The sequence below is a fragment of the Arvicanthis niloticus genome, chromosome 2 (assembly GCF_011762505.2).
Source record: "Arvicanthis niloticus isolate mArvNil1 chromosome 2, mArvNil1.pat.X, whole genome shotgun sequence".
Taxonomy (NCBI): Eukaryota; Metazoa; Chordata; class Mammalia; order Rodentia; family Muridae; genus Arvicanthis; species Arvicanthis niloticus.
Window position 1 is genome coordinate 26,653,891 of NC_047659.1, and position 26,361 is coordinate 26,680,251.

Below are 26,361 nucleotides of genomic sequence, written 5' to 3' on the forward strand. Positions count from 1 at the left end.
ACCATCGGCACACCCACAGGGCCCTGCAACGCCCCAGGTTCTTCATTTGAATGCCTTTTTGGAAATTATAACATAAAAGGTCCCACTAGTTCCGTGAGCTTTAGCTTCATGGGAGCAATATTAAAGGTGGAGAGTTTTTCCTCAAATAGTAGCACTGAAAGATATCTTGTTTTACCACTCGTGACGACGTTGCTCCCCCCACCCCTTGTTTCAAATCCACTTTCCCCAACAGCCATATCATGCTTTATTAAAATAAATAGGACCATATTCATCAGCTGAATAGAACCTAATACCTCTAAGAAATTCAAAGTCCTGAAATGAAATCGAAGTAGCTCACTCATGCACAGGTTAGAACACAGAAAATTGTCCAAATCAGAATTATTAGGCCCATCACAAGAGCTTTAATTACTTCTCCCCCCATCCCCCACTTAAAAGCCTGAGTCAATCTATTCCATATGTGGGACATTGGGTGTGTTTTCCGGTCAGGGGTGGGGAGAGAAATGAAACAGGCTGCCAGACTTAAAGTGTTGTAGATTCTCTGGGAGTTTTCAAATTTGTTTCCTTCAATTAATCCGTCTCATCTTTCCCTGGTCAATAAGATGCAGTGATTTGGGGCAGACTTTTTTTTTTTTTTTTAGTTTGTCTGGAGCCTTGGTAAATTGTCAGCTCATACACAAGGTGGCACCCTGTGATTCCAACCAGGTCTCTCAGACGAGATGCTGCTCCTCCGGTACCTGAGCCACAGCTACAGAGTTTTATTTACTGTCTCAGGTTCCCTGTGGCAAATGAAGAGGTGGAAGCAGACATTTGTCATGTGTCCCCTCAGCACTGTCTCTATCCCAACATCTGAAACAGTCAAGAGTTGCCTTCATAAAGTGCTCTGGGACTGCGGGATTGATTCCAGTTGATTGTAGTGAACTCGGGCTCCCACATTCACATTACATATGGGGAACAAGGAGGCTTTATTAGTACTAGGTTTATTCCTAGAAACATAGAGGGGGGAAGGGTGGAGATACAGTCCACATACCAACCCAATTAACTTTCAATTGGGTTTGCTGAGACTGGGAGTCAATTAGAAAGAACGTGACATTTGCAAAACCCTGAAATCACTGAATAGCAACTGTGTTTACTAGTTTAAGGGTTCTTTTTTAAAAAAAGGAACTTGTCTATTATTTGGAAACCCTGATTATTATACTGGGCATTGGAAACTCGAAATGTAATTTCCATTTTTTTTTCCTTCTTTTAGTTACTTGTTTGTGTGTTTTTCATGGTTATGAAACTGGTTCTAATTCTTGGTGTTTATATATTACATTCACTAGGTTAAATGACTGTCATTTGAATCGATCCAGAACATATTTGAGGTGGACTGATTTCTAGGATGGCTGTACACATACATGTGTGTTGCATATGGACATTAGAATAGGTTCAGCTGCATAACCATTCCGAACAGGTTTTGGTAAGTTTCCTAAGAGGATTTACTTCAAAAGCTGAAAAGATATTTGTGTCTTTAGCACTAACAAACAAGAGCACCCAACAAATAGAAATAAATAGTATAATGCATAGTATTTGCATATAAATAAGAATACTTTCCAGATGTGAAAGAGGCATTTGGGTTTAGGCACCGCATTAGAATCTAAGGAAATACAGACTGTCTCAGGTGAAAGGCAATTGTGACATTTGCTTCAGACTCCTTTGTTCTTGGCTCTCTAATCATTGCCTACAAGGCAAGAAGAAAAGGGAACTTTGGAGGATAAGATGGTTACTCATTCAAAGCCAGACCAGCAGCAAACCAACTATGATGCAAAAAGCCATTCCCATGGTTGAGTTTTACATTAGAAAAAAAACGTTTGAGATGTTCTTATTGTTTCTAAAGTTCTGATGGCTAAAGGTAGAAATCTGAAGAGCTGGGTAGGCCAAAGAAAAGGAAAATTAGCATCAATGGCTAAGCCAGATGCCAGGCCAGGAAGGCACTTACCCTCCAACCTGGGGTAGAATGAGCTCGGCAGCACTGAAATTCTTCACGTAGCTGATATGACTTCATAGCTATCACTAGACATACTAGATACCTGCTTTCTGTGAGGTATGGAACTGGGGTCAGAGAAATCAAAGAGCAAATGCCATTCTTCTCACTGGCCAGACGGCCTCACTAACTCTGGAGGCTTTCATTAATTAACTTTAGGTCAGAAACTTTTGAACACTGGATGGCCAATAAACCAAAGACCTTGGATACTAAAGTGTGCAACTAGGGGAACAAGTGTTTTGGAGTTAGGATAGACTCAGATTTGAGTTCAGGTCTGAGGTCCCTAGTATTGGAACTTGACAGGTTATAGGTCTGAGTCTCAGTTTCCTTTTTAGCAAAAATCACAGTATTTTTCCCTATGTAGAAGAAGTACATAGTTGTAAGAATTACATGAACTTCAACTGCTTGGTACTACACCACACACACACACACACACACACACACACACACACACACACTGTTCACACGTCTTTTTCCGTGTGTAACATTAGGCACAGAGACTAGAAGGAAGCTAACGTTTGTGAGCCTGAGAATGGCTGGGCATCTAGATAAAAGGCCCTCATGACTCATTTTTTTCAACCACTGTTTCCCGATTTTTAGACCAGCATTCAGTAATGACGCCCCCCCCATCCCAACCCACCCCCCTTCTGAGAACTTCTTGTTCTTCCTTACAAAGGTTGGAGCTACTCCAGAGGGTAACACTCAGAACAGGGCAGGCTCACAAGCATGAGGAAGGTGTTGCTTCCAAGAACCGAGCCACAGTCTGTTTGCACTGTTACCAATAACAAGTGGACATAAAACACAAGGCCACTGAATGATGTTTCAACATGTCCCCAGACAGACTGGTTAGATTATTTAGATGCTACCAGGAAGTTCATAACCACCATTCTGCTTTCAAAGGAAAAGCTGGAGACAAGGGGAAGAGAAGGGGAGAGAAAAAGCAGGAAGAGAATAGAGAAAAGTAATGGGCGGTAATGAAGAGAGGTGGGTTTGCTCTATTAAGACATGACAAAGAAATCCGTTTTTACTGTTGGGCTTTAGCAAACCATCGACCCCTTTATGAGCTAGGTAGGGTATTTTTCAATGATTAGAAAATGGTAAAATTGTTGCCATTTGTGAGAGAACTTGCTTAGAACCCTGTAATGCTTAAAGACTAAGAAACTGCAACAAAAAGGTTTGTGTCAACAGTAACTAGTATTTAATTGAGTCAATTTGATTCTTTTTGCAGAGCTTTCTCTAACCACTTCTGGCCAAAGCCATGTCTCATTTCTTTGACCTGTCACGGCAACTGTCCAAGGATGTCCTTTGGTAATTAACTTTCCATCCCTCTTTTGTGTCGTCTGTATCGTTTTCTGCAAGTATTTACATTTTTTTTTTTTTTGGACTATCATCTTTGCAGCTGCCCTTTCAAGTATTTACGACTCTTGCTACTAATTATCCAACAGTTTAAGTTGTAACACAGTAACACGCAAGCTAATTGGAGTCGGGAATTTTATTAAACTCCTTTGCGCCGTCAAGGTAACCAGCGTTTCTACATACATCTAGGTTTGGTTAGAGATGTCAAGTGGAACCTCTAAGAATTGGCTTTTTTTTTTTTTTTTTTAAATCCGAGAAATACCTCCCATCAAACTAAGAAAGTTCGGATGACAGGTGCAAGTCCGCTTGTTGCGTCCAGCAACTCCTCAAGTTAGTAGTCTCAAACTAGGAACCCTCATGTCTATCATGAGCATCCTCCAGGTGAAGGCGAGGGTGAGCGGGCGCGGGTGCCTAACTCTGGAGAGCTCCTCTGGACTGGGACTGCCCAAGTTTTCAGGGCGCGAGACGCAGCAGGGCTGTGCCTCTCGGCGTGGGCAGACGCAGCGGACTTCTCATCGGACCTCCCCGGGATGCGCAAACCCGAGGCGCGAAATCAGCCAGCAGGCGCCCGGGAGAGCAGAGCCGTCTAAGGGCAGGCTCCAGGGGCGTCCGGTGGCCCGGGGTGGACGGCCTCCTGCCCCCTGAAGCGGGCGGTCCTGTGCGCCGAGCCTTCCCGAGGGAGCCCGGCGCGCGGAGCGAGTCCGCGGCGGAGGCACAGGCGCCCGCTCCGGAGCCCCGGCCGAGCGCACCTGGCACCTGCCGCCCCGCCTGCGTGCCCAGCGGCCGGCCGAGGGCCACCCGGCCTCAGCTCGCTCTCGCCGGCTGGCTGGCCGCGCCGCGGAGAGAGTGGGTGGGCAGGCAGGGGAGGGAAAGGAAGGAGGGAGGGAGGGAGGGAGAGGGCGACGCGCGTCCCCGCGGCGGGGGCGCGCTCTCGCGCGGGCTGCCGGGATCGCTCGCCGCCGCTGTGGTAATGTCCGCCATGTTGGCCATGGCGCAGGGAGCGGATCGGGCGGGCGAGCGGCGGATCTAGAGTGTGGAAGCGGCCGCGGGCGGCGGGGGGCTGTTTTTGGGCGGGGTGGGCGCCCATGCTGGGGCCGGGGGCAGTGCGGAGGAGGAGGAGGAGCGGGCCGGCCGTGCTGCACTGAGGAAGGAGGTGGAGGAGGCGGCGGGAGTGCTCCCCCCCTCCCCGCCCGCCCCGCCGCCGCCGCCCGGGCTGTTCCTGTAAGGCGGGGAGACAATGAGTAAACTCTCCTTCCGAGCGCGGGCGCTGGACGCCGCCAAACCGCTGCCCATCTACCGCGGCAAGGACATGCCTGATCTCAACGACTGCGTCTCCATCAACCGGGCCGTGCCCCAGATGCCCACCGGGATGGAGAAGGAGGAGGAATCGGTAGGGACTCGAGTGTTTATTACCCCCCTTCCCTCCTCCCCCTCCCCTTTGTCAGCCGGGCCTCGCCATTCACAGAGCGCTCTACGCTCGCTGGAGGGCGCCGCTGCCGCTGCGCGCTCCGGACCCTACGCCGGCGGAGTAGCGTAAACCTGTCGGCCGGCGCAGCGCCCGCCCGCGGCCGCCATGTTGTTGCGTCCCAGTGTTGTGATTAGCTCTCGGCGCCGCTTACGCTGGCGTAAGGGGGCCCTGCCGTAAGCAGCGGCCGGGAATGGCGCAGGGATGCGCCGGCCGCACTTGGCGTACAGCCTCTGTTTACCTTGTAGACGTCTCCCCGGGAGCGGGGTTAATTGGTCGAGAAGGGTCCTTTGGCTAGGCGATATACTCGTTACATTTTGAAATTCATGTGTGCATGCAATTGCCTTTGAAACGATTTAGGGAAAGTAAAGCTCTTTCAAAACATGCATCTTCCTGCTAGCAGGGTGATGGTTTGCACTGGCCGCCGGAGGAGGGGCCGCAGGAGTAGGCGATGCAACCCTGCGGCCGGGCAGCGACCCCGGCCCGGGCTCTGTGTTAGCGAGTCTCCCGAACCGCACGCGGGCTTTGCCTGCCGGGCTGGTCCTCCTCGGTCCTGCGGAGTTAAGACGGAGCCCGATTGCTTGAAACTGTCCTCCAGGCCCGCGCTCCCCGTGCAGCGTCCAGGGAAGTTGCATGCGAGATGACTGTTTACAACTTGAGGACTCAGGGCGTCCACATTGACAGTTGCATTTTTGAGCAGGTGTTAAAATTTTGGCAAAATGCTGTTTGCTTCCTCCCAGGGGTTAAATTATACCCAAGATTGAATTTCCCCTGATTTGACAGTGTTTACGATTCCGGAGTGGTGTTACTTGTGTGAGAAGTTCATAGTAACTGCACCCTGAAGAATTTCTTCAATGAACCTTCAGTCCCGCCTTATTGTCAACCACGGGTGTGTGTGGATTGGTTCCCTTGCTTCTGTGACTGTCAAAAGAAAGCTGGAGGTTTCTGTGATTGGTTTTCTCTTTTGACTATTAATATTGCAGGAAATGCCTTTAAGCCTTTGATTGGCTGCTCGAATTGTGACCTCACTATGTTGGTGCTTTGACTTAATCACATTTCTCTTCGGGGTTTGATTACCTGACTTAACATTTTCAGTAGAATAGAAAATCTGGCCTCTTTTTAAACCCTCTAAAAAAAAAAAAAAAAAAGCCCAGCTTTTATACCTAAAATTTAGACAGAGCTGAATCCTGTTTGAGAAGTTTGCTTATGAGGTTATTGACTTAATTTTGAGCTACCTTCTGACAGTCTCTTGATAAGTCATCTAGAAACTGCTTTTGGTAGCATGGTTCTGTCTTTGCTGATCACATCTTTCTCTTAGCCATGAGTCTTTACAACGTTTTCTTTCTCTTCCTTATCTTTTGCCTAGGGTCTGCCAGTTGAAAACTCAGGTGATCAGTTAATCAAGCTGTCATTTCTTCATGAATGTTGTATAGTGGTACTTACTGTTTTTATTACTTCCTGTTTGTTGAATATTTAGATCTAAGATATGTACTAAGAATTTTATGTAAATGTGATATAAATTTCTTTAAATTACTTTTGTGAGTTATAAGTACAGGCTTTTTTTTTGATACTCAGGTTTTTTTAACAGATAGCTATGGCTGAAATATTTTTTGTCCTGCATTAATTAAATATTAGAACTATGGGCAGATTTCTGTGAGAGAGATCTTCAAACACAAGCCAAAGTCTACATGAATCATAAGATTTAGCATTCATACACACACATATATGCATACATACATTCACCTACAGATATGTATGTTCAATTTTTTCAAGAGTCCTACTTTGTAGCCAGACTGGCCTTGGACTCACTGTCTTCCTGCATCCATCCCCCATGGAATTGTAGCTGTGTCCAGTGCACCTTTTAGCTTACTTTCAAAGAAAATAGGACCGACTTGAATTTGTAATTTCCCCCATTACTACTTCTTGATTTCTGTCATTTGTATTTTAAGTTACATTTTTTGAGTGAAATATATTGAGTCTTAGTATGTTTTCAGAATTAATTTAGACACTGATGTTTTCCATGATTTCTGATAGAATATAAAATACAGTTTTGTAAGTTATATTGTAAAAATATGACAAGTGTTATATTACTTACTTAAATGAGATAATGGAATATTAGTTATTGAGATGCATTGGATATCAAAGTTATATATAAGCCACTGTGCAGAGGTATTTAGTTTTTCAAGAAAAAATATATATCTTGATTTCATGGAGTTTAAAATGAGTCAGTTGAGGTAAAGATTATGTACAGTATAGGAAACGTTAGCAGAAACTAGGGTAACTTAAGGTAACATGGCAGGCGTCAGGGGATGTCAGAAAAAATGCCAGTGTAATTGGGAGGCATGAGAGAAAACTTTCTGATGTATAGAGTAGGCTTCCTGCAGAAAGAGAATTTTGAGTTTTCTTTTAAAACATTACATTGTGTGAACTAGTGCACACATGCCGGGTTGCTCCTGTGAGGGTCGGATAGCTTCATTGTATCAGTTCTCTATTTTGTTTGTTTGTGTTTTGAGAAGCGTTCTCTGTGTAGCCCAGGCTGTCCTGGAGCTTGCTTTGTAGATCAGGCAGGACTTGAACTCACAGAGATCCGCCTGCCTCTGCTACCACCACCTGGCTGCATCAGTTCTTTTTCCACCTTTAGGTAGGATCTGGGGATCAAACGCAGGGCACCAAGCTTGTATAGTAAGTGTCTTTACCCAGTTGCTATCTTGCTCACCCCAATTTTGAGCTTTCAAGCTTGATTATATATACATTATATGTTGATACAAATATTTGAGCGCAAGGTATTTACTTGGTTTTTTGTTTTTGTTGTTGTTTTTTTCCGAGACAGGGTTTCTCTGTGTCCTGGAACTCACTCTGTAGACCAGGCTGGCCTCGAACTCAGAAATCCACCCACCTCTGCCTCCCAAGCGCTGTGATTAAAGGCCTGCACCACCACTGCCTGGCCGAGCGCAAGGTATTTAAAGCAAGGTTTATGAATGTTACATAGACAAAAGGAAGGTTCTAGATTCTTTATCATTTACTCATAACCTTCTACTGATCCAAATTCCAGGAGGAGACAGTGATGCTCTATCCTAATTTTATTATTCTTTTAGCTTTTTTTTTTTTTTTTTTTTTTTTTTGGATATGCAGACTTAAAAAAAAAACACCTTTCTTTTCTAACATTTCCTATCTGAAAGCTTCTACCTTCAATGCTGTTTAAAATATAGTAGAAATTCCATAAATGTTTGGTAAGTGATTGAAGAAAAATGGGGTAGAAGTTAAGTTGAACAAAGCATAAAACTATACCAGATTCTAGGTGGCTTTGCCTTTAGGCCCAGGAGGTGAGAGAGTAGTCTGGAAGAAAGATTTTTTCAGGTGTGGGTCTGGAGTCAATTTTCTAGTTCTGCTCATTAGGTGGCTTTTTACTGATGGAAGTTCCCTACCTTACCTGAGTCTCAGGTTGTCCATGTTATGTAACATGCAGAGTGTGTTGAGCATATACCTTTGTTAAGGTCAGCAGATGGGTTAGAGTTCATTACAGCAGTAGGATATATATGTGTGAATGTCTCATTTCTAGAGGGCAGAAATGGCCCTTTAGAAATTAAACTTGTCCAACATGAGCTATCTAAAATAAAATACAGTAGTGTCAGAAATTGAATGAGGTCGTCCTATGTCTGACTTCAGGACTCTGAGCCTTACCTTTGTATTGCTTCATCTATTAAATTAGTGACTTGAGACAGATGGTATTATTAAAGAAATGGATTTTTTGTATACATATTGCTTTTAAATGTAAAGGAATGCTTTATCTGAGGTATAAGTTTATCATTTGTTTCAGGCTCTAAATATGAGGCCCTATGTTACATTTTACAATTAAGATGATTTTGTTGATTTTAAGTAGCAGAAAACGAATCTAGCTACTTTAAGGAGCCCTGAGAATTTTCACAGAGACAAGTCCAGGCGCCGTGGCAGTGATAGGCCCTTTAGTAGCAAGTGACATCAGTGTCACTGATAGTTATGTTTAAGAAGCACTGAACAGTATTGGCTAAGTGTACAAGTTTCTAGTTCAGTTCCTCTCTCTCTTTCTCCCTCTTCTCCCCCTTACATACCGTTTTACATCCTTAGACATGCCACTATTTATAACATCCCATTAATTTGTTGGAGGATGAATGTTGTATTTAAAAAGTTAAATTGGCATGGAGTAAACATTCACTAAATATCAGATATTTCTATCTTTTAATTAAAATTTTCAGTTGCTATTTAGTGTGTGCATGTGCACATGTGTGTACATATGCATGCAAAGTCTGGCATATGTGGAGGTGAGAGGACAGTTTCTGAGAATATATGGGGTCTGGGAGTTGAACTCAAGGTCGTTAGGCTTAGCAGCAAGTGCCTTCCCTCCTTAGCTGCTCCCTTCACTAGCCCTACTGTTTTTATCACTGCTAAATCTCTCTCATTTTAAAATTTCAGATTTTTGGGATGTGGAGTGTGATTTCTGTGAGACTTGCATGAAGCTTTTCTCTTTAAGCCTGGTAGTTACAAAGGTGGTCTACCCTAGGCAGGAAGTCTACCAGACAGTTACTGCTTTGTGTATGGAACAGTTAGGTAGAGTAATTTTTTTAAGATCCATGGTTTGAACTGTAGTGGATTCATGTACTTAGTTTTACAAACCATGAATCTAAAAGGGTTTTAATGAGATTAGAATAAAAAAATTTCTAAAATATGTTTAAAGAAAGCAAATCCTTCATACTTTGCAGAATTGTATAAGTTTCTGTGGCTTCAAAGAACTTGTTTAGCCTTCTTGGCCCTTAATTTCCTCATTTCTGAAATAGAATTAGACTGACCTTTAGATGACTTTTGCCTGTAAAAATGAGTTGCGTAGCGAGTTTCCATTCTGTCTAACAGTCCAGACATAATAACTGAAGAGAACAAATATGGCCCTGGGTATTGGGGTGCTCCTATAAAGATTGACGTCTGCAGCTCTTATAGCCATTCCTTGTTTTGACATGGAGTACTTTTTATATGAAAATTGATTATGTTTATCTACTGTCTGATACCTTTTTGTCCTTAGATAAAGGGATAGAGCAATTTAGTCTATATTTTGACTGTTTCTTGCACTATCTTACTGCTATTAGTTATTGCTATTAACTGTTTTAGTCAGCTTTCTGTGTCTATTGGGTTTTTGTCTAGAACTGTATGAGTATGAATGTTGTATATGAAAGGAGAGAATGAATATACATTTTCCCAACTAGACTAATGGGCATAAGAAAGTTATTATGTTTGTTTAATGTAATACCTAACACAAGCAGGATATTGAGCAGGAACTTAATGTCCCTTTTTACTTTAAATGATAGAAGGTTTATAATATAGGTATTAACTGTGCTCACAGCTACCTGGTTAAGTTTGATTGTATGACTGCATGTATCCTTGCATCTTCAGTTCAGGTAGAGTGGAAATGAAGAAAGAATAGTGAATAGTAGGGCCAGCAGAGGAGGAATAAGTTACTAAGGAGACCAATACAGATGGCAATTCTCTTACAATTATTAGACTTTGTCTTAAAGTTAGTCTTTAATTATGTGCCTTCCTGTACTATATATAAATGGAACAAACAACTTCAAATCTTCCTGCCTCGCCATTCAGGACTGGTCTTTGTGGATTTAGTATTGTGCAAGTAAATGGTAGTCACTTCCAGATTTTCCTCAGCAGCATTCCCTTTCGTTATCTAATTTGTTTTGTTTTGTTTTTTTGTTTTTCGAGACAGGATTTCTCTGTGTAGCCCTGGCTGTCCTGGAACTCACTCTGTAGACCAGGCTGGCCTCGAACTCAGAAATCCGCCTGCCTCAGCCTCCCAAGTGCCGGGATCAAAGGTGTGCGCCACCACTGCCCGGCAGTTATCTAATTTTTTAGGTCTCTTTTTCTCTTAAGCGAGTGTAGTGTTGAAATCAGATGGCTGCATTGTGAGAGTCGGCCTGTCCTTTTTACTTGTCAGTGCATCTTCTCACCAGTGCCCTCCTGGGCGAAGGGTATAAAGCTTTTGGTTGACCAAGACTTTCACAAGTGGTAGTTTAATAGTACTGTTAATTGGACAAAATAACCTTGGCTTTTGCCTCTTCCATGGACAAAAGAAGTAATAACCATCTCAAAAGTAATTTTTGTTAAGATTTATTTATTTTTATTAAATGTATATGAGTGCCTTGCTTGCCTGTATTTAAGTAAACTGGGTGCATGCCTGGTGCCCCCAAAGACCAGAAAAGAGTGTCTGATCCTCTGTACCTGGAGTTACAAATGGTAATGACCTGCCATGTGGGTGCTAGAAACCGAACCCTAGTCCATCTTAAGACTAACAGGTGCTCTTAACTACTGAGCCATCTCCACAACCTCTCAAAGCATACTTTTGATTTCAATCTGCCTTATATGCCATTTGATAACATCTATTATTGACAAACAATTTTCAATGATACAGAGTAAAGGAATGGGAAGAATAAAATATGCAGTATCCCCAAAACATTCTTCATAGTTTCCCAATTTTTTTTCTTTATCTTGCCAGTTGAAAATATTTTTATTTTTAAAAGCTTTAGTTTCAATGCACTAGCAAGTTAATATGTACATTTTTTCTCTTTCCTGTTTTGTAGCAGAGTAATTAAGAGTCAAACTGACTTAGAAGTTAAAATTACTGGCAAAAAGAACAAAATTTTTAGCTACTTTTAAAGCAGTAATTGGGTTTTAAAGTAATAGATTATTATTATATTTGTTTTTCAGAGTTGATTTTTATTTTAAAGATTAGATAAATGCATAGTTGTGAGAGAAAATAGATTTGTGGTGGCAGCCTCTTCAGGGGTTGTGGAATACACAAGAAAAGTGGATGAAAACAATTTGGTATACCAGTGAGCTTCAGGGGTAACACATTTAGAAAACAAGATAACTGGTGAATGTAGCGGTACCACGTTTTATTCTTGTGGTATTTTAGCTGGAAGATTATTAGCAACTCAGACTGTAGTGAATGATAACAGGACTATTGCAGGCAAAATGAGAAATGTTTACATCTGCCCCCTGCTCATTAATTTCTGGTAGCATTCCAGTTTAGATAATTAGGAAATGATTCCTCTCTCAGTTTCCAAATGGAGGCTGTAACACTTGATGTGAGAACCTTTATCTAGGGATTCTCAGCTTTTTTGGGTTATGGATTCTCTTGGCAGACTGATAATACCTTAATCTGCAAAATCAGAGAAAGTCCACAGAGGTGGGTCATGCCTTTAATTTCAGCACTTGGGAGGCAGAGGCAGGCAGATTTCTGAGTTCAAGGCTAGCCTGGTCTACAGATCGAGTTCCTGCTCTGGGCTACACAGTGAAACCCTGTCTGAGGGGGAAAAAAAATCAGAGAAAAGTTATACTGGAAAACAGTTAAAATGATATTAACTTTAAAACAGGATGCAGAGTTGGATCTGATTATGTTAAATTTGAATTAGTGATGGGTATAAACAATATTTTGACAAATAACATTGTAACATGGCATGAAAAGATATAGTTCTGTTAGTATTGCTAGTACTACTTCTGTTGACTACGTTAGTGAAACCAAAGGAAATGTTAAATTTGCTTGAGGTTAGGGAAATTAAGAGATGATTATTTTCTCAGCCATTCTGTAGTTTCTTCATTCAATTATTTTCTGTGAATATTTTGGGGATCTCTGATTCCTGGGGAAAAAGGTTTGTGAAAAGATGTCATAAGAAACATTGCAGCTTGCCTGTTATGTAGGAGATATATTCATTGTTACTTACTTATGATAAAGGACAGTGACTGATTTCCCTAAAGACTGAGAACAGGACTGTCCATGTATAGTGCTTGGTAGGTAGGCCATGTGAGATAGGTTAGCTACTTAGCAGGACTTGTAAGGCCTTCCTCCCATAATACCCCAGAGTACCGTAAATGGTTTAGTTCATTAAGTCTCCAATGTTAACATGGGCCAGATTATTTGGAAGGTTTACTAAAACAGACTTTTGGGGTTGCAGTCCCAGTATCTCAATCAGTAGGTCTAGTATGGAGCTTAAGAATTTTCATTTTTAAGATATTTCCAAGTGTATCAGTTACTTTTCTTCCTGTTGGGACAAAATAATTTACAAAAATAATCTATGAAGGGACGGGTTCATTTTTGATTCATGATTTAAGGAGAGATGCAGAGTCCACTCTGGTAGTAAAGACAGCAGACAGCAGGAGTTGTGACTGTAGTCAGGAAGCACAGAGGAATGCTAGTGTTCAAGTATGGTTCTCCTTGTTTTCATGGGATAGTGCAGCCCGCATTCAGGGTGGGGACTTCTCTACTCAAACCTTTCTGAAAGCATGTAGACAAACTTATAGGTGTGTTTTCATAGTGATGCTAAATCCAGTCAAGGTGACAATGAAGATTGTCTAGCACTGTAAGATCTTGATACCATTTGTCTAGGGACCTAATTTTGAGATCTGAGATAGTCTGTCCCCTCCCCTCGCACCCTGCCCCCCATTGTTTCTTTTTTTCATTTTTTTCTTTCTTTTTCCTTTTTTATTCATGTGTACATGTTTACATATGCCATATGTGTAGAGGTCCCCTAAACGGCCAGAAGATTTATTGTATCTCCTGGAGCTGGAATTACAGGCAGTTGTGAGCCACCCAACATGAGTTCTGGAAACCAAACTCGGGGTCTCAGCAGGAGCAGTATGTGGTAACTATTGAGCCATCTTTCCAGCTTCATTCATATATATACATATATAAAATATATGTGTGTATGTATGTATATATCTATATATACATACACATACATACACATATATACACATACACATATACACACATACATACTATACATACTTACTGCAGGATACCATTCTGTGTTTCTTTATTCTCTATAGTTTCTTTATCAGTGTTTTATGGTTCTTACTGGAGAGATGTTTTTCTTTCCTTACATATCCAATGCTAGACATTTAGTTCTGTGCCCCACCCCCATCCCCTTTAGTAGCTATTGTAGATGGCTGTGTACTAGTCTGGCCTTGAGTTCGGAGATCTACTTACCTCCTGGGATTAAAAATTCATCTGTATTTCAGCTAAAGTAGGTATGTTGCTAGATTAAAATTCCTCTACATTCTTGAGTTTTTTTAAATGCCCTGTTCTGTTGAATTGATCATATGGCTTTATAACCTTTATTTTGTTTATGATGGCATATCACTTTTGTTAACTTCCACATTGTGTACTATAGGTATGGAATTTTCCCCTTGTGGTATCCTTTTGGATTTCCAGGTTAAGTTTGTGCATTCTGTAACTACTTCTCTATCATAACAATATTAAATATGTGAAAAGATGCCAGAAAAATATGGAAACAAAACATAGATACCTACGTCTCAGCTACCTTCAGAAGTCCATGGTTGGGTTTTAGGTGAATGTACTGTTTACTGTCTTTGCCTTTTTCTATACAAGTATCCTTTTGTAGTACCCAATTAAAAATTTAGTACCAAATGAAAAAGTAAGATACCACGCCTGAGAAGGTGCCATACTAAGAGCATAGCCACCATGTAGGAGTTGGGGGATCGCAGCCCAAGAGGGGGCCCAACTGGGTCCAGGGCAACAAAGGTGGAATATAGAATTTAGTAAGTAATAACTCAAGAATATTGGAAGGAGATGGATTAGCCACATGGAGGTTAGGAAATGGTCCGACCATTGAGCTGTTTCAGGCATATCAAAATATAAAGGTTGTGCATGTGTCTTTCATTCCAGAACCCAGAGCATTAGGATGGATGGTGAGGAACGCAACACTGACGAAATCAACTAAGTATTTAATTGGGTACTACTACAGTATCCTATATATGAATATGAGAGAGGGGAACAGACACTTACAGAGAATTGATACATTTATGGGTACTCTCATTTGCTGAAGTCTGTTTATCTTTGAGGAATGCTTTTCTTAATGATTTGTTGTTGTTGAGCTTATTTATAGGAGTTTTATGTGGTTTTTATTGTAAATACCATTTCAGTATTCCCTTCTATTATCATTGTGTTTACAAAAGCTGTTGGGTTTTTTGGCTTTCAAAAGTGTTTTTGTTGATTATATGTATACATATGAGTACTTGCATATGTATGTGCACCCTCTGTGTGCCTGATGCCCTTAGAAACCAGAAAAGGACATTCCCTGGAATGACAGTTACCGACAATTATGAGCCACCTGATCTAGGTGTTCTGAACCAGCCTCAGGTTCTCTGCAGGAGTAACACGTGCTCTTAACCATTGATCCACCTCTTTAGCCCAAGCTATTGGTTTCTATATGTTATTTCATACTCTACAACATTATTAAATTATGTAATTGTGCTGAGTGCATCGATTCCCTTGGGTTGTTGAGTTAGATCTCTGCCTATTAATAGAGATAGTTTACCTCTGCTTCTCAAACACTAGGCCTCAAGTAGTGCTTTCTTTTAATTCTCTACAAAGGATCTTGGACATCTTAACCAAAGATGGCCATCCCAAAGCTTCTGTAATTCATTTTTCTAAGTTACTGAGAGATAGAATATGGTTGGCTAGTTGAGGTTACATTATCTAGTCTGGTTTGGTTAACTGTGACTTTGATTGATCAGCTTGGTTGATGGCTATTCAGTCTGTGGGAGAGAACAGGAATAATACAAAGTTCATAGCTATAGTTATTAATTATAGTTGGACTGTCGAGATCGAGGTTTCTCTTCTGATACATGGCATCAGACACCTGGATCATCACTGTCTATTTTGCTCTACAATACATGTGTTTAGTGGTAACCTAGAACTAAAATTCTAAATGGCCCTCAGAGTCAATCACCTACCATTCTCAACCCCTTAAAAGACAGAGTTCTTATATTATGTATACTTGACACACTATACATATTATGTTATGTAATTGGATAGTGTTGGTGTTTGTACACCTGCAAAACTATTTCCACAGTCATGATAATGAGCATAAGTGTTCTGCATTCTACTACCTTGAGTTTTACATAAGTAGCAGTCTTCCTATAATTGGAGATTAATGATAATACTTTCTAGAGTTTTGTATAAATGGAACATAATATATGTTTATTCCTCTCTAGCTTGTTGTTACTCAGAATTTAATTATTTTAAAGATCTTACTGGATGTGGCCATACAAACCTATAATACCAATACTCAGGAGACAGAGGCAGGAAGATCACCACAAATTTGTAGTTACAGACCTGCCAATGATACATAGTGAGACAACTGTTTTTAAAAAGTCTTCTCACTTTTGAAAGGGAGCTTCATCCTTTTTTATTGCTGAATAGTATTCCTTTTATAACTTGAACAGTAGCCATTTACCTGTTAGGTGACATTTGGCTGTTTACATATAAAGTCACTATGAGAATAATGGCTTTTAGTAAGTAAATGCCTGTAGTGACATGGCTTCAGGTAATGGTAGTTTTATATAAGTGGGGACTTCTATTATAAAACATGCTCTCAAGCTGTTTTCCATAGAGGTTCTACCATAATGTTACCTTTTTAGATATTTATATAGTTGAAAACCTTGTTAGACAAAAGTTTGAGATTTTGATGGGAGAATATTTAAAATGTTAAACACCAGATCCCATCCTAAGGTTAGAGATTCAAAATGTGAATTTTTACATGTAATTTATTATTATTAATCATTATTTTATTTTAAAAGATTCCCCAGGTTGTTTTCAGTGCTCTTTAGGATTTGAAGCTCTTTGGTGAGCAGAACTTTTCATGTTTGGTTGTTTGGTTGGTTGGTTTTGTTTTGTTTTTTGTTTGTTTCTGTTACAGAACATGTGAAGGCATTGACACAGTTTGGTTTGCAGATAGTTGTAAGATACTTGTTAATTAAAACATATGACATAATATTGATAATGGAGAATATTGTGGTTAAGGTTGTCAACTTGACAGGATCTCAGATTACTAGGAGACTAGTTTCTGGGTATTCTAGGGGGTAATAACCTCCTAATCCTTCCCAAACAGTTCCCAAACAGGAGTAGGGGTGGGGTGGTGTTGAGACACACAAGCCTATAGGAGTTTTTCAAACCATCACACCTGATGAGTTGGCAGCCTGCTAGCTGTACCTTACATTCTTTATCCTTTTTTTTTTTTTTTTTTTTTTTTTTAAAATACAGTCAATGAGTCTTAGTTACGATTCTATTGCTGTAAAGAGACATCATGACCAAGGCAACTTAAACCAGTTTCAAGTTTAATTGGAGGCTTATTTACAGTTTCAGAGGGTTATTCTATTTCCATCATGGTGGGAAGCATGGTGGTAGGCAGGCATGGTATTGGAGCAGGGAAGTAGCTGAGAGCTTACATCTGATCCACAATTTGCAGGCAGAGAAAGAGAGCAAGACTGGGCTTATTGTGGGCTTTTGAAACCTCAAAACTGACCACCAGTGACACAACTCCAACAAGGCCATACCTTTCCTAAACAGTCTATCAACTGTGAACTAAATATTCAAATATTTGAGCTCATGGGGGCCATTCTTATTCAAATTGCCATACAGCAATACAGTTCTTGGATATTTGTGTTTGCATGTTTTTTGGGGGGTGGGGGTGGGGATTGTGGTAGGTATCTGTAAGTGTGCCTGAACCTGTGTGGAAGCCAGCGAAAAATGTCAGGTATCTCCACCTTAACCCCTCAGGATGTCTCTCTGTTTAAGGAGCTCCCTATATTTTGGTTAGGTTAGTAGGGATGATTCTTCTATCTCCATCTGTTTACCTCTCTCCAGCAAGGTAGTTATAGGCACACATGACCACAATTGGCTTTTGTGTAGGATACTGAGGATCCAAATTCATGTCTTCATGTTTGTTCAGCACTGGCCCACTGAGTATCTCCCCAAACCTTGATTCTTGGTTGTTTTCAAGCGAAGTTCTTGACATACTGTATGAGGTTATCAATCCTAGCATAATAGGAATGAAAGATAATTTGAGAAATGAGGATAAAAAAATTAAACTGAGGATAGAAAAAATTAACTGTCAGTAAGTCATTTTTTTTTTTACAACTAAATGTCAGTAACTTACTTGCCTGCTGCTCTGAATCTTCTGCTCATTTCTCTGTTGAGTAAGTGATTATAGACTAAATGCCATGGATGTTTGTTTGTGTGACCTTCCTAAGGAGAGTTGATGTTGAAGATTATGTCCTTACCTGGCATTAGCAAATACATGATTCAGAACAAGGTTTCAGACTCCAGCAGTTAAATATGAGAATAAAGGGCAGAGATTTGTTACTTTATCAAGTGGAGCAAGTTTGTGTTAAAGTGACTACAATGAGGTTTTCAGACGTTGATCTGTAAGTCAAATAGTAAAGTTTATAACATTTCCACACAGTTGAGATGGCTTCCAGTTTTCCATCTGTGCTTATAATGTAACACACTGAATTAAAGTCCCTTACAACACCTTGCCTTCATATACCTCCTAAGCAATTCTAGTAAAAAGAGAAGTTGTGGACATGTCAGTTCTGAGTCACTTAAAATCCACCTCAGCTGTTTTTTAGGACAGAAAAAAATCTCTACTTTGTTTTTCAACCTAAAGGGAATTTATTGCAAATGGACACTTAATTTGTTTGGTAAACATCCTTAAATATACATTAACAGAAAGAACAGGAAGTTTAATATTTCAAGCTAAAACTTGTTTCTCTTCTTTTTTACTTTTTTTTTCTACTTTTTTTTTTTTTTTTCATTTTTGTCTTTGTTTTTTGAGACAGGGTTTCTCTGTATAGCCCTGGCTATCCTGGAACTCACTTTGTAGACCAGGCTGGCCTTGAACTCAGAGATCCACCTGCCCCTGCCTCCTGGGTGCTGGGATTAAAGGTGTGCACCACTACTACCAGGCAAAGGTGGCAAAATTAATGACCTTCAAAAAAGTGTATGTTTAAAAATACCAGAGAGGTGGATATTCTTCAGATATATCTCATTATTTTAAAGAACATTTTTGTTTGTTTTGTTTGTTGTATTCTTTTTTTTTTTGTTTTCTGTTTTTGTTTGTTTGTTTGTTTTTTCGAGACAGGGTTTCTCTGTGTAGCCCTGGCTGTCCTGGAACTCACTCTGTAGACCAGGCTGGCCTCGAACTCAGAAATCCTCCTGCCTCTGCCTCCCAAGTGCTGGGATTACAGGCGTGCGCCACCACTGCCCAGCTGTTTGTTGTATTCTTAAGACAGGGTTTTTCAGTGTATTCTTGCCTGTCCTGGAACTCAATTTGCCAACCAGGTTGGCCTCATAGAGCTCCTCCTACCTACCTTTTTCTGCCTTCTAAGTTCTGGGATTAAAGGTGTGTTTCACTACTACCTGGCTTGAAGAATGTTTCTTAATAAACATTAATTTTAATAATTGTATTTCTTTCACTGCATAGCTATACCTTTGTCAAGTAAAATAAAAATATGTTACTAGAAAAGTAAGAGTGGTAGAAAAATATAAAACCAAGTATTTTATTAAAGTATTGGTTATACTAAATTATTGCCAAATTGTTTAGTGTTAGTGTTTAGATGTTTACTGTAAAGTTTTGTGATTATAGAGGACCACAGTCTACGAGCTGTAGTGCTTTAAGCAGGTACTTCTTAAACAGATGGTTCTCAGAGTGTAGTATTCAACCCTCAACATCATTATCTTGTGAGAACTTGTTAGGGATATGCATTGTCTAACTTCATACCAGATGTGCTGAATTAGAGACTCTGAAGTTCATATTAGAGTGCTAAAATAAGACTTGTCAGATCATCCTGATGCTTAGAAATGTTTGAGAGCTGGGATTGGGTTTTCTTATTTTCAGAATATTGATGTGCTTAGTCCAAACTGGAAATCACTCTTACGAAGTAAGATTGGGTTGGTTATGACATTTTAATATGGTACACACCCTGCATACAAACTTTGGCGATTAAACTATACTAGGTTGGTGCTTTACCACTGGGCTACAGCAGATTCTTAGATAAAAAATAATAAATGTGATTAGAATTCAAGATTATACTGTTAAAACATGTGCTAAATGAAAAGGAACATTCAAGCTGGCTGTGGTGGTGTATATATGTCCTTAATCCCAGCACTTGAGAGACAGAGGCAGGTGCAGGTGCATCTCTGTGACTTTGAGGACAGCCAGAGCTACAAATAGTGACAACTTGTCTCCAGACAAACAAATAATAGAAAATAATTAAGAAAGAAAGGTAGATTCTGAGATTTTTAGATACTAGAATTAGAATTTGGTTGAAATACAAAGCTGAGAATCCCACTGATCTTGATATTGGAATGAAGACTTTGTAGGCCAGAACTTAATAATTTTAAGACCTCAGAGCTGCATAGCAAGTGATATCAGACAGTTCTAAGAGTGTGGCAGGTTGTCTGATGAGTCTCAAACCAGTGGAGAATGAATGATCTTCTCAGATCCATTCAGATTAGTTTATTTTCTCCTCCCTCCCTTCTGCTTGATGATTATGCCATGAACTTCCAGTAGGTATTAGGTAGACAATGAGTAGTGATTGCTGTATGGTAGTAAATACATACATACATACATACATTACCATAACCAGCTTAACTCTTAACGTTCTTGAGCTAAACCCCATTTATTTGTGTAATAGTATTTTAGTACACTATTGGATTCTATTTGCTCAGTTTTTTATTTTGAGTGATTACATATGTAGGAGATATTTAGTATAATTTTCTTTTTTTTTCCAGTGTTGTTTTCTCATTTTAGTGTTAGAGAAATACTGTTCCATAGAATGAATTGGGGACAGTCCATTCTCTTTATAGTTTTGCAAAATTTGGATAGAGTTGCTGTTGTTTTCATTTTAGTTATTTATTTGAAGACATCATTTAGTAAAGCCTTTGTTTATGAGTTTTCTTTTTGTGGGTTTTAAACGTATATTTTGAACATGCCAGTGCTTGCAAGGTTACTCAGGTTATCTGTGTCTTCCTGAGTAAGCTTTAGCAGTTTGTTTTTTTCAAGATCTATCTCCAGTTGACCACTCACAAAGGAAAAAATTAGTTTTAATCAATGGAATTTCACTGGGTAGATTAATCACACTTAAGAGTAGACCCCACATTTAACAGTAGATGGCCAACTCAAGACAATGATATTTTTGTGGGTTTTTGTGTGTGTTTCTGAGTTGTTTGTATGTCTAATGGGTTTTCCCTCAATTTTAGTTGTGTTTGTCTGCCTATTTTCTAAAGAAAGAGGAGAAAAGGAGGTGAAGTTAGATAGGTGGGGAAACTCTGGAAGGAGTTAGGGGAGGGGAAACTGATCAGAATATATTGTATAATCTGAGGTGGGAGGAACCAGAAGGGTTGGAAAAAGAAATTTGTCCTGTTAGCTGATTGTCCAGTTTCATGGCAGTAAATTGATTAGAATCTTTGCTACTGGTAGTTTGTATCTTCTTTTCTCTTGAATTTGTATTATCATCAGTTTTGTGGATTTTCTTAAATTACCTGCTTTTTCATTCATGTATTTTTTGGTTTCTGTTTAACTGATTTCCTCATTTGTCTTGATTATTTCCCTTTTTTTTGCTTACTTTGCATTTAATTTGTTCTTTTTCGACTCTCTTAAGGTAGTTGTTCGGGTTATTAGTTTATTTTATTTAATTTTTGTGTTTTGGGGGGATTAAGCCCAGGGCCTTACACATTGCTAGACCAGTGTTCTACTAAACTTTAGCCCAACGTCTTTTTTCTTCATAAGTGTTGCTTTGTTGATATTTTACATTTTTTAATTTAATTACATTTTGTGTGTGTGTGTGTGTGTGTGTGTGTGTGTGTGTGTGTGTAAACACGAACAAGTGTGGAGGTCAAAGGACAACTTGTGCAAGTTGGTTATTTTCTTCTATGTTGCAGGTCTTGGGAGTTGAACATAGCTTGTCAGGATTGGCATGAAATGCTTATACTCTCTAAACAGCTCACTGTTTCTTGTTTTAATTTTTTTAAATTCACAATATTTGCCAGTTCCCCTTTCTTTTTCTCTTTGGTCCATAGTTAAAGAGTGCTGTTTGGTTTCTGAATATTTAATGGGTTCATAATGTTATCAATTTTTAATTTAATGCCATTGTATCTTAGAATTTGTGTGACTTCATTCCTTGTAAGTGACCATTTAAATTTGTATTATGTTTACTAAAATATTCAGTATCCTTTTAAAATGAATTTTTGAAATGGGCTTACTGTGCAGCCCATGTTGCCTTGGAGCTCTCTTGGACTGGTTTAACTCCTATATGTTAGCTCTCCTTGGCAGACAGATGTCTCATGGCTCTGTATTTTCAACACACTGGAATCTCCACTGCAACTTTGATGGCTTCGGCAATGATCTTTCAGGGCCTCCTCTCAGCAGCTCCCGAACTCCCACAGGTTGCCTGCTCTTAGCTCTCTGAAGTCATAGAGAAAGAGTCCATGGTCCCCTCCCTCTTAGATCTTTTATATTTACAAAGATGGGATGGACTCTTGTCCTCTTGGGCCATATTAGCAGCCGTTTTAGTATGCTTTTATTTTCTAGGAGCAAAATTCTTAGACATTTTACTAGTTGGAAGCTTGGCTGGGTGGGGTCTTGCCCTGAGGGTGCGTTTTCCCTTGTTCCAGTGCAGAACAGGCCTCTCCTTAAAGCCATGAGTCTCCTTAGTGTACAGTTTCTCTACACCTGTCTTCTGTTGTAACATTAAATAAAGTTCCTACTGCACATTTTCTCTCCAGACTGTACAATTTGTATTTCTTTTTGTTCCACATGTTGTATTTATTGAAAATCTACACAAGAGCTATCAGTAACAACTGTTCTTAGGAAATTTCCTCTGCCAAAGAAATTATTTTTTAATTTTGCCTCAGAAAAGTTTTTAGGACAAGGACAGAAGGCTTCCAGATTCTTTGGCAACATACCATATAAATGGCTTCTACCCCAGTTATTAATATTCTTCCCCTCTGAAACCTCTCAGCAGGATTTCTACCACCAGAATTTTCCTCAGCCTTGCTAGCTTCCAGACTCCTACTAGAATAGCTGTCTAAATTTTCCTTAGATCATAAGTCCATACTTCCAGAGTCTTCCACATTCCTCCAGGAAACAGTATGATGACATTATGTGACATTATGTGGCTGAAACAGGAAGCTGAACGAGTATATCTGCAAACTGGAAGCAGAGAGTGTAAACTGGAAGTGGGGTGAGGCTCTGAAGTCTCAAAGCTTGCCCCGGTGATACATGTTCTTCAGCATGCCTCTACCTTCTAAAGGTTCCACATCCTCCCCTAAACAGCACTGGCAACTGGGGACCAAGTGTACAGATGTGTGAGCCTGGATGCCACATTTCTTGCTCAATCACCACAAATTTATCTTTATATACTTATTTTATTTATTTATTTATTTATTTATTTATTTATTTGTGTGTGTGTGTGTCTGTCTGTCTGTCATATAGTGATCTTAGTTACAATTTTTCAAGTAACCTTAGTTTGTACTGATTTCCATAATGGTTATGCCAGTTTGCACTTCCACTAGCAATGAATAAGATTTCCTCTTTTCTCACTTCCTCAACAGCACTTGTCAGATTCTTCACTCCTCCCCCTCCCCCTGCTATCCCATCCTTCTTTCCTACCTTTCTCTCTCTCTCTCTCTCTCTTTTTTTTTTTTTTTCTGAGACAGGTTTTCTCTGTGTAGCCCTGGCTTTGTGGACCAGGCTGATCTCAAACTTATAGAGATTCACCTGCTTCTGCCTCTTGAGTACTGAGACTAAAGGTGTGTGTCACCACTGGCTTAGACTTGACACTTCTAAAATTATTTTATCCCATTGAATTCTATTTTGTTGAGTAATAGATACTTTTGTATTCTCATTAATGTTCTTAACATTTTGGGGGGGGATGTAGTTCAATTACTTGTAAATAGTTGACTACTTTCCTGTTTTGCTCTATTAAGATTTTGAATCTGTTCTTTTTTCCACCCACCATAAACTCTTGTCTGTCATGGTTTCCTGACTAGTTTTATGACACAGACACACACACACACACACACACACACACACACACACACACACACATTTAAATATAGTTTCTGCTTATTTGTGAGAGAAATGCATGATGTTTGTCTCTCTGAATCTCCTTTTGTGTAGCATTAATGAGTTCCAGTTGCATCTGGTTTTTCTCTGAAGGTGATTTTAGTTCACTGTTGGGCTGAGAATCAACTTTAAAGTTTACTAGAAAAACTGCAAGTTTAATTAGAATAGGAGAATGATTTCTAGAGGTTTGTTTTTCTTTCTTTCTTGTCTATCTTCCTCTATCTGTTCCTTTCTTTGCTTTTGAGAGGAAGTGCCAATACACATGAGTGGTTTTATTGGTGTTGGCTGCTTCTGTAACACCTGCCCTTTGAGAAAATTGTAGAGAAGACTTAGAGGAGGGCACTAGGAACCAATTACAGTGCCTGATATTTGAACACATCTTTCAGGCTTTTCCTCTTTTTCTGTTTCTTTTTAATACTTTATCCATGCATATTGTCATCTATCAGTCTCTTCACATTACTATGTATGAGATAATCTTGATTATGTGACTTGGTTTCCTGTCTTTTCTACTTGATGTATAATTACTTTTTAAGTCCTTAAATTAAGATATGTACTCAGGAGGCAGAGGCAGGTATATCTAGTAAGTTCAAGTCCAGCCTGGTCTACATAACAAGTTCTAAACCAGCTGTGGCTACATAGTAAGACCTTGTCTCAAAAAAAAGTCCTTACATTTTTCAAAAAGTGTTAAATGGCAGTGGAACAGTTTATTAAGTAAATTGCTAAAGTAAACTGGAAACTCTAGTCATTTCCAGTTATAATGATTATATAAATAATAACTGTTAAAAGTTTATTAAGGTAATATTATGCTTCCAGAACATACATATTGCTTCCATCTTTGTTCACTTCATAGATTTTTTTTCTAGATATTGAAGTTTATAGAATATACTGTGCTTAATTTCTGAACAGTTCTGTGATTTAATAATGATTATACCACTGTAATCACCACACCTGAGTCATGATCATGTTACATACAAGATGATCCTAGTCTTGTTTTTTAATCTGCACGCTGTTATTTACACTAATTTGAAACTCGAGTACAGTGGTGATTAGACATGAGAGCAGCGGTGTTTGCCTTGTACTGGTGTTGGTCACAGTGTAATGTGAGGGGGAGTTTTCATGGTTGCTTATCTTTTATCAAGTTGACAAAGTTTCTATCTGGGAAATTTCATGTATGGATGGGTTACTGAAAGTTTGTAATATTTAAACATTTAAATTTTATAGTCTTTTTTGCTCTTATTCTTAAAATTCTATTATTTTGGTTATCTTGGACATGTAAGCAACATTCATTATGTTATACAGTAAACTGTTCTAAATACTTTAATGAGCTGTATGATTTCCACAACAGTTTTAACAGCTTTTGACAGCCTCACAGTGTCTTTGGCATGTCATTGTCCTCTGAGCTTCTTGAAAGTTACCAGATACGGAAGGCTTTTGGCCATTATTTCTTCAAATAAGGTCCTTGTTGCTTTCTCTTTCCTGCTTTCTCCTTAATTTCCTTTAATATGTGTATTTTCCCACTTGATTGTGTCCCATTAGGATTAGATTTTCTGTACCTTCATTCATTTCTGCGTTTCCCCCTCTTAATAGTTTCATGTAATCTGTCTCCTGAGTTCATAGATTATTCTGACTGGTTGAGCCTCTTAAGTCTTCAATTCAGGTATTTTGTTTTGTTTTACTAATACACCAAGGCTCTTTTGATGTTTGTTCAAGTTTACTTTTCTGTTGCTGTGATGAAATATTTTGACCCAAACCAACTTATTGGGGAAGATGTTCATTTCAGTTTAAGGGTTACATTCAGTCATCTAGGAAGCCAAGGAAGGAACTTAAGCAGAGACAATGGAGACTGCTTACAGGCTTCTTGTGGCTTGCCTCAGCTGTCTTCCTCATTATACACAGAACAAACTTCCTAGGGTGGAACCTCCCACAGTGGCCTTTGGTCTCCACTATCAATTAGCACTCAAGAAAATGCTCCACAGACATGCTCCCCCCATACACACCTCCCTCCCCACAGACACTCAGCTATGTTGACTTGAAGGAATGCTTGAAAATGGCATTTCTTTCTTGTCAGCTTGCCTGGCTGGAGAACTATAAGCTTTGAGGTGGTTTCTGAAGGCTCTTTGGACCATGATATCTTACTCTTATTTGGAGGAGCATAGCTTGAGGCATACTCCCTCCATTTTGCTCCCCAGTAAGAAGCTTTACTTAATATGTAATTTTGTAGTTTTTAATTTCAAGATTGCCTGGAATCTGGTTTGTTGTTCAGTTTTATTTTTATTAGTCTTTAAAGCCAGGGTCTTGCTTTATAGTCCAGGCTGACCTTGAACTTTAGGTCCTTCTGCTTCTGCCTCCCAAGTATTAGCATTACTATAGCATGCACCCATATTCCCAGGTCTGGGTTGTTATTTTGAGACAATTTTTGCTGTGTAGCCCAGACTACACTCAAGCATTGATCCTCCTGCCTCTAACTCCTGATTTCTGGGATTATTTATAGGTATAGGCCGCCACATCCTGGTTTTGGGAGTACAGTTTTATATAATCTGTAGAATGTTACACAATCA

General features: G+C 39.6%; 1 protein-coding gene across 2 annotated transcripts in view; it reads left to right on the forward strand.

Annotated features, from left to right (window-relative positions):
• Positions 1-4,539: 4,539 nt before the first annotated feature.
• Positions 4,540-26,361, forward strand: part of Epc2 (enhancer of polycomb 2) — an 89,433-nt gene continuing 67,611 nt past the window's right edge. For both annotated transcript variants that reach the window (XM_034495753.2, XM_034495754.2), the window contains exon 1: positions 4,540-4,766. In XM_034495753.2, the coding sequence (XP_034351644.1) occupies positions 4,614-4,766 (153 nt within the window). In that variant the 5' untranslated portion in view covers positions 4,540-4,613. The remainder of the gene's footprint in view (positions 4,767-26,361) is intronic.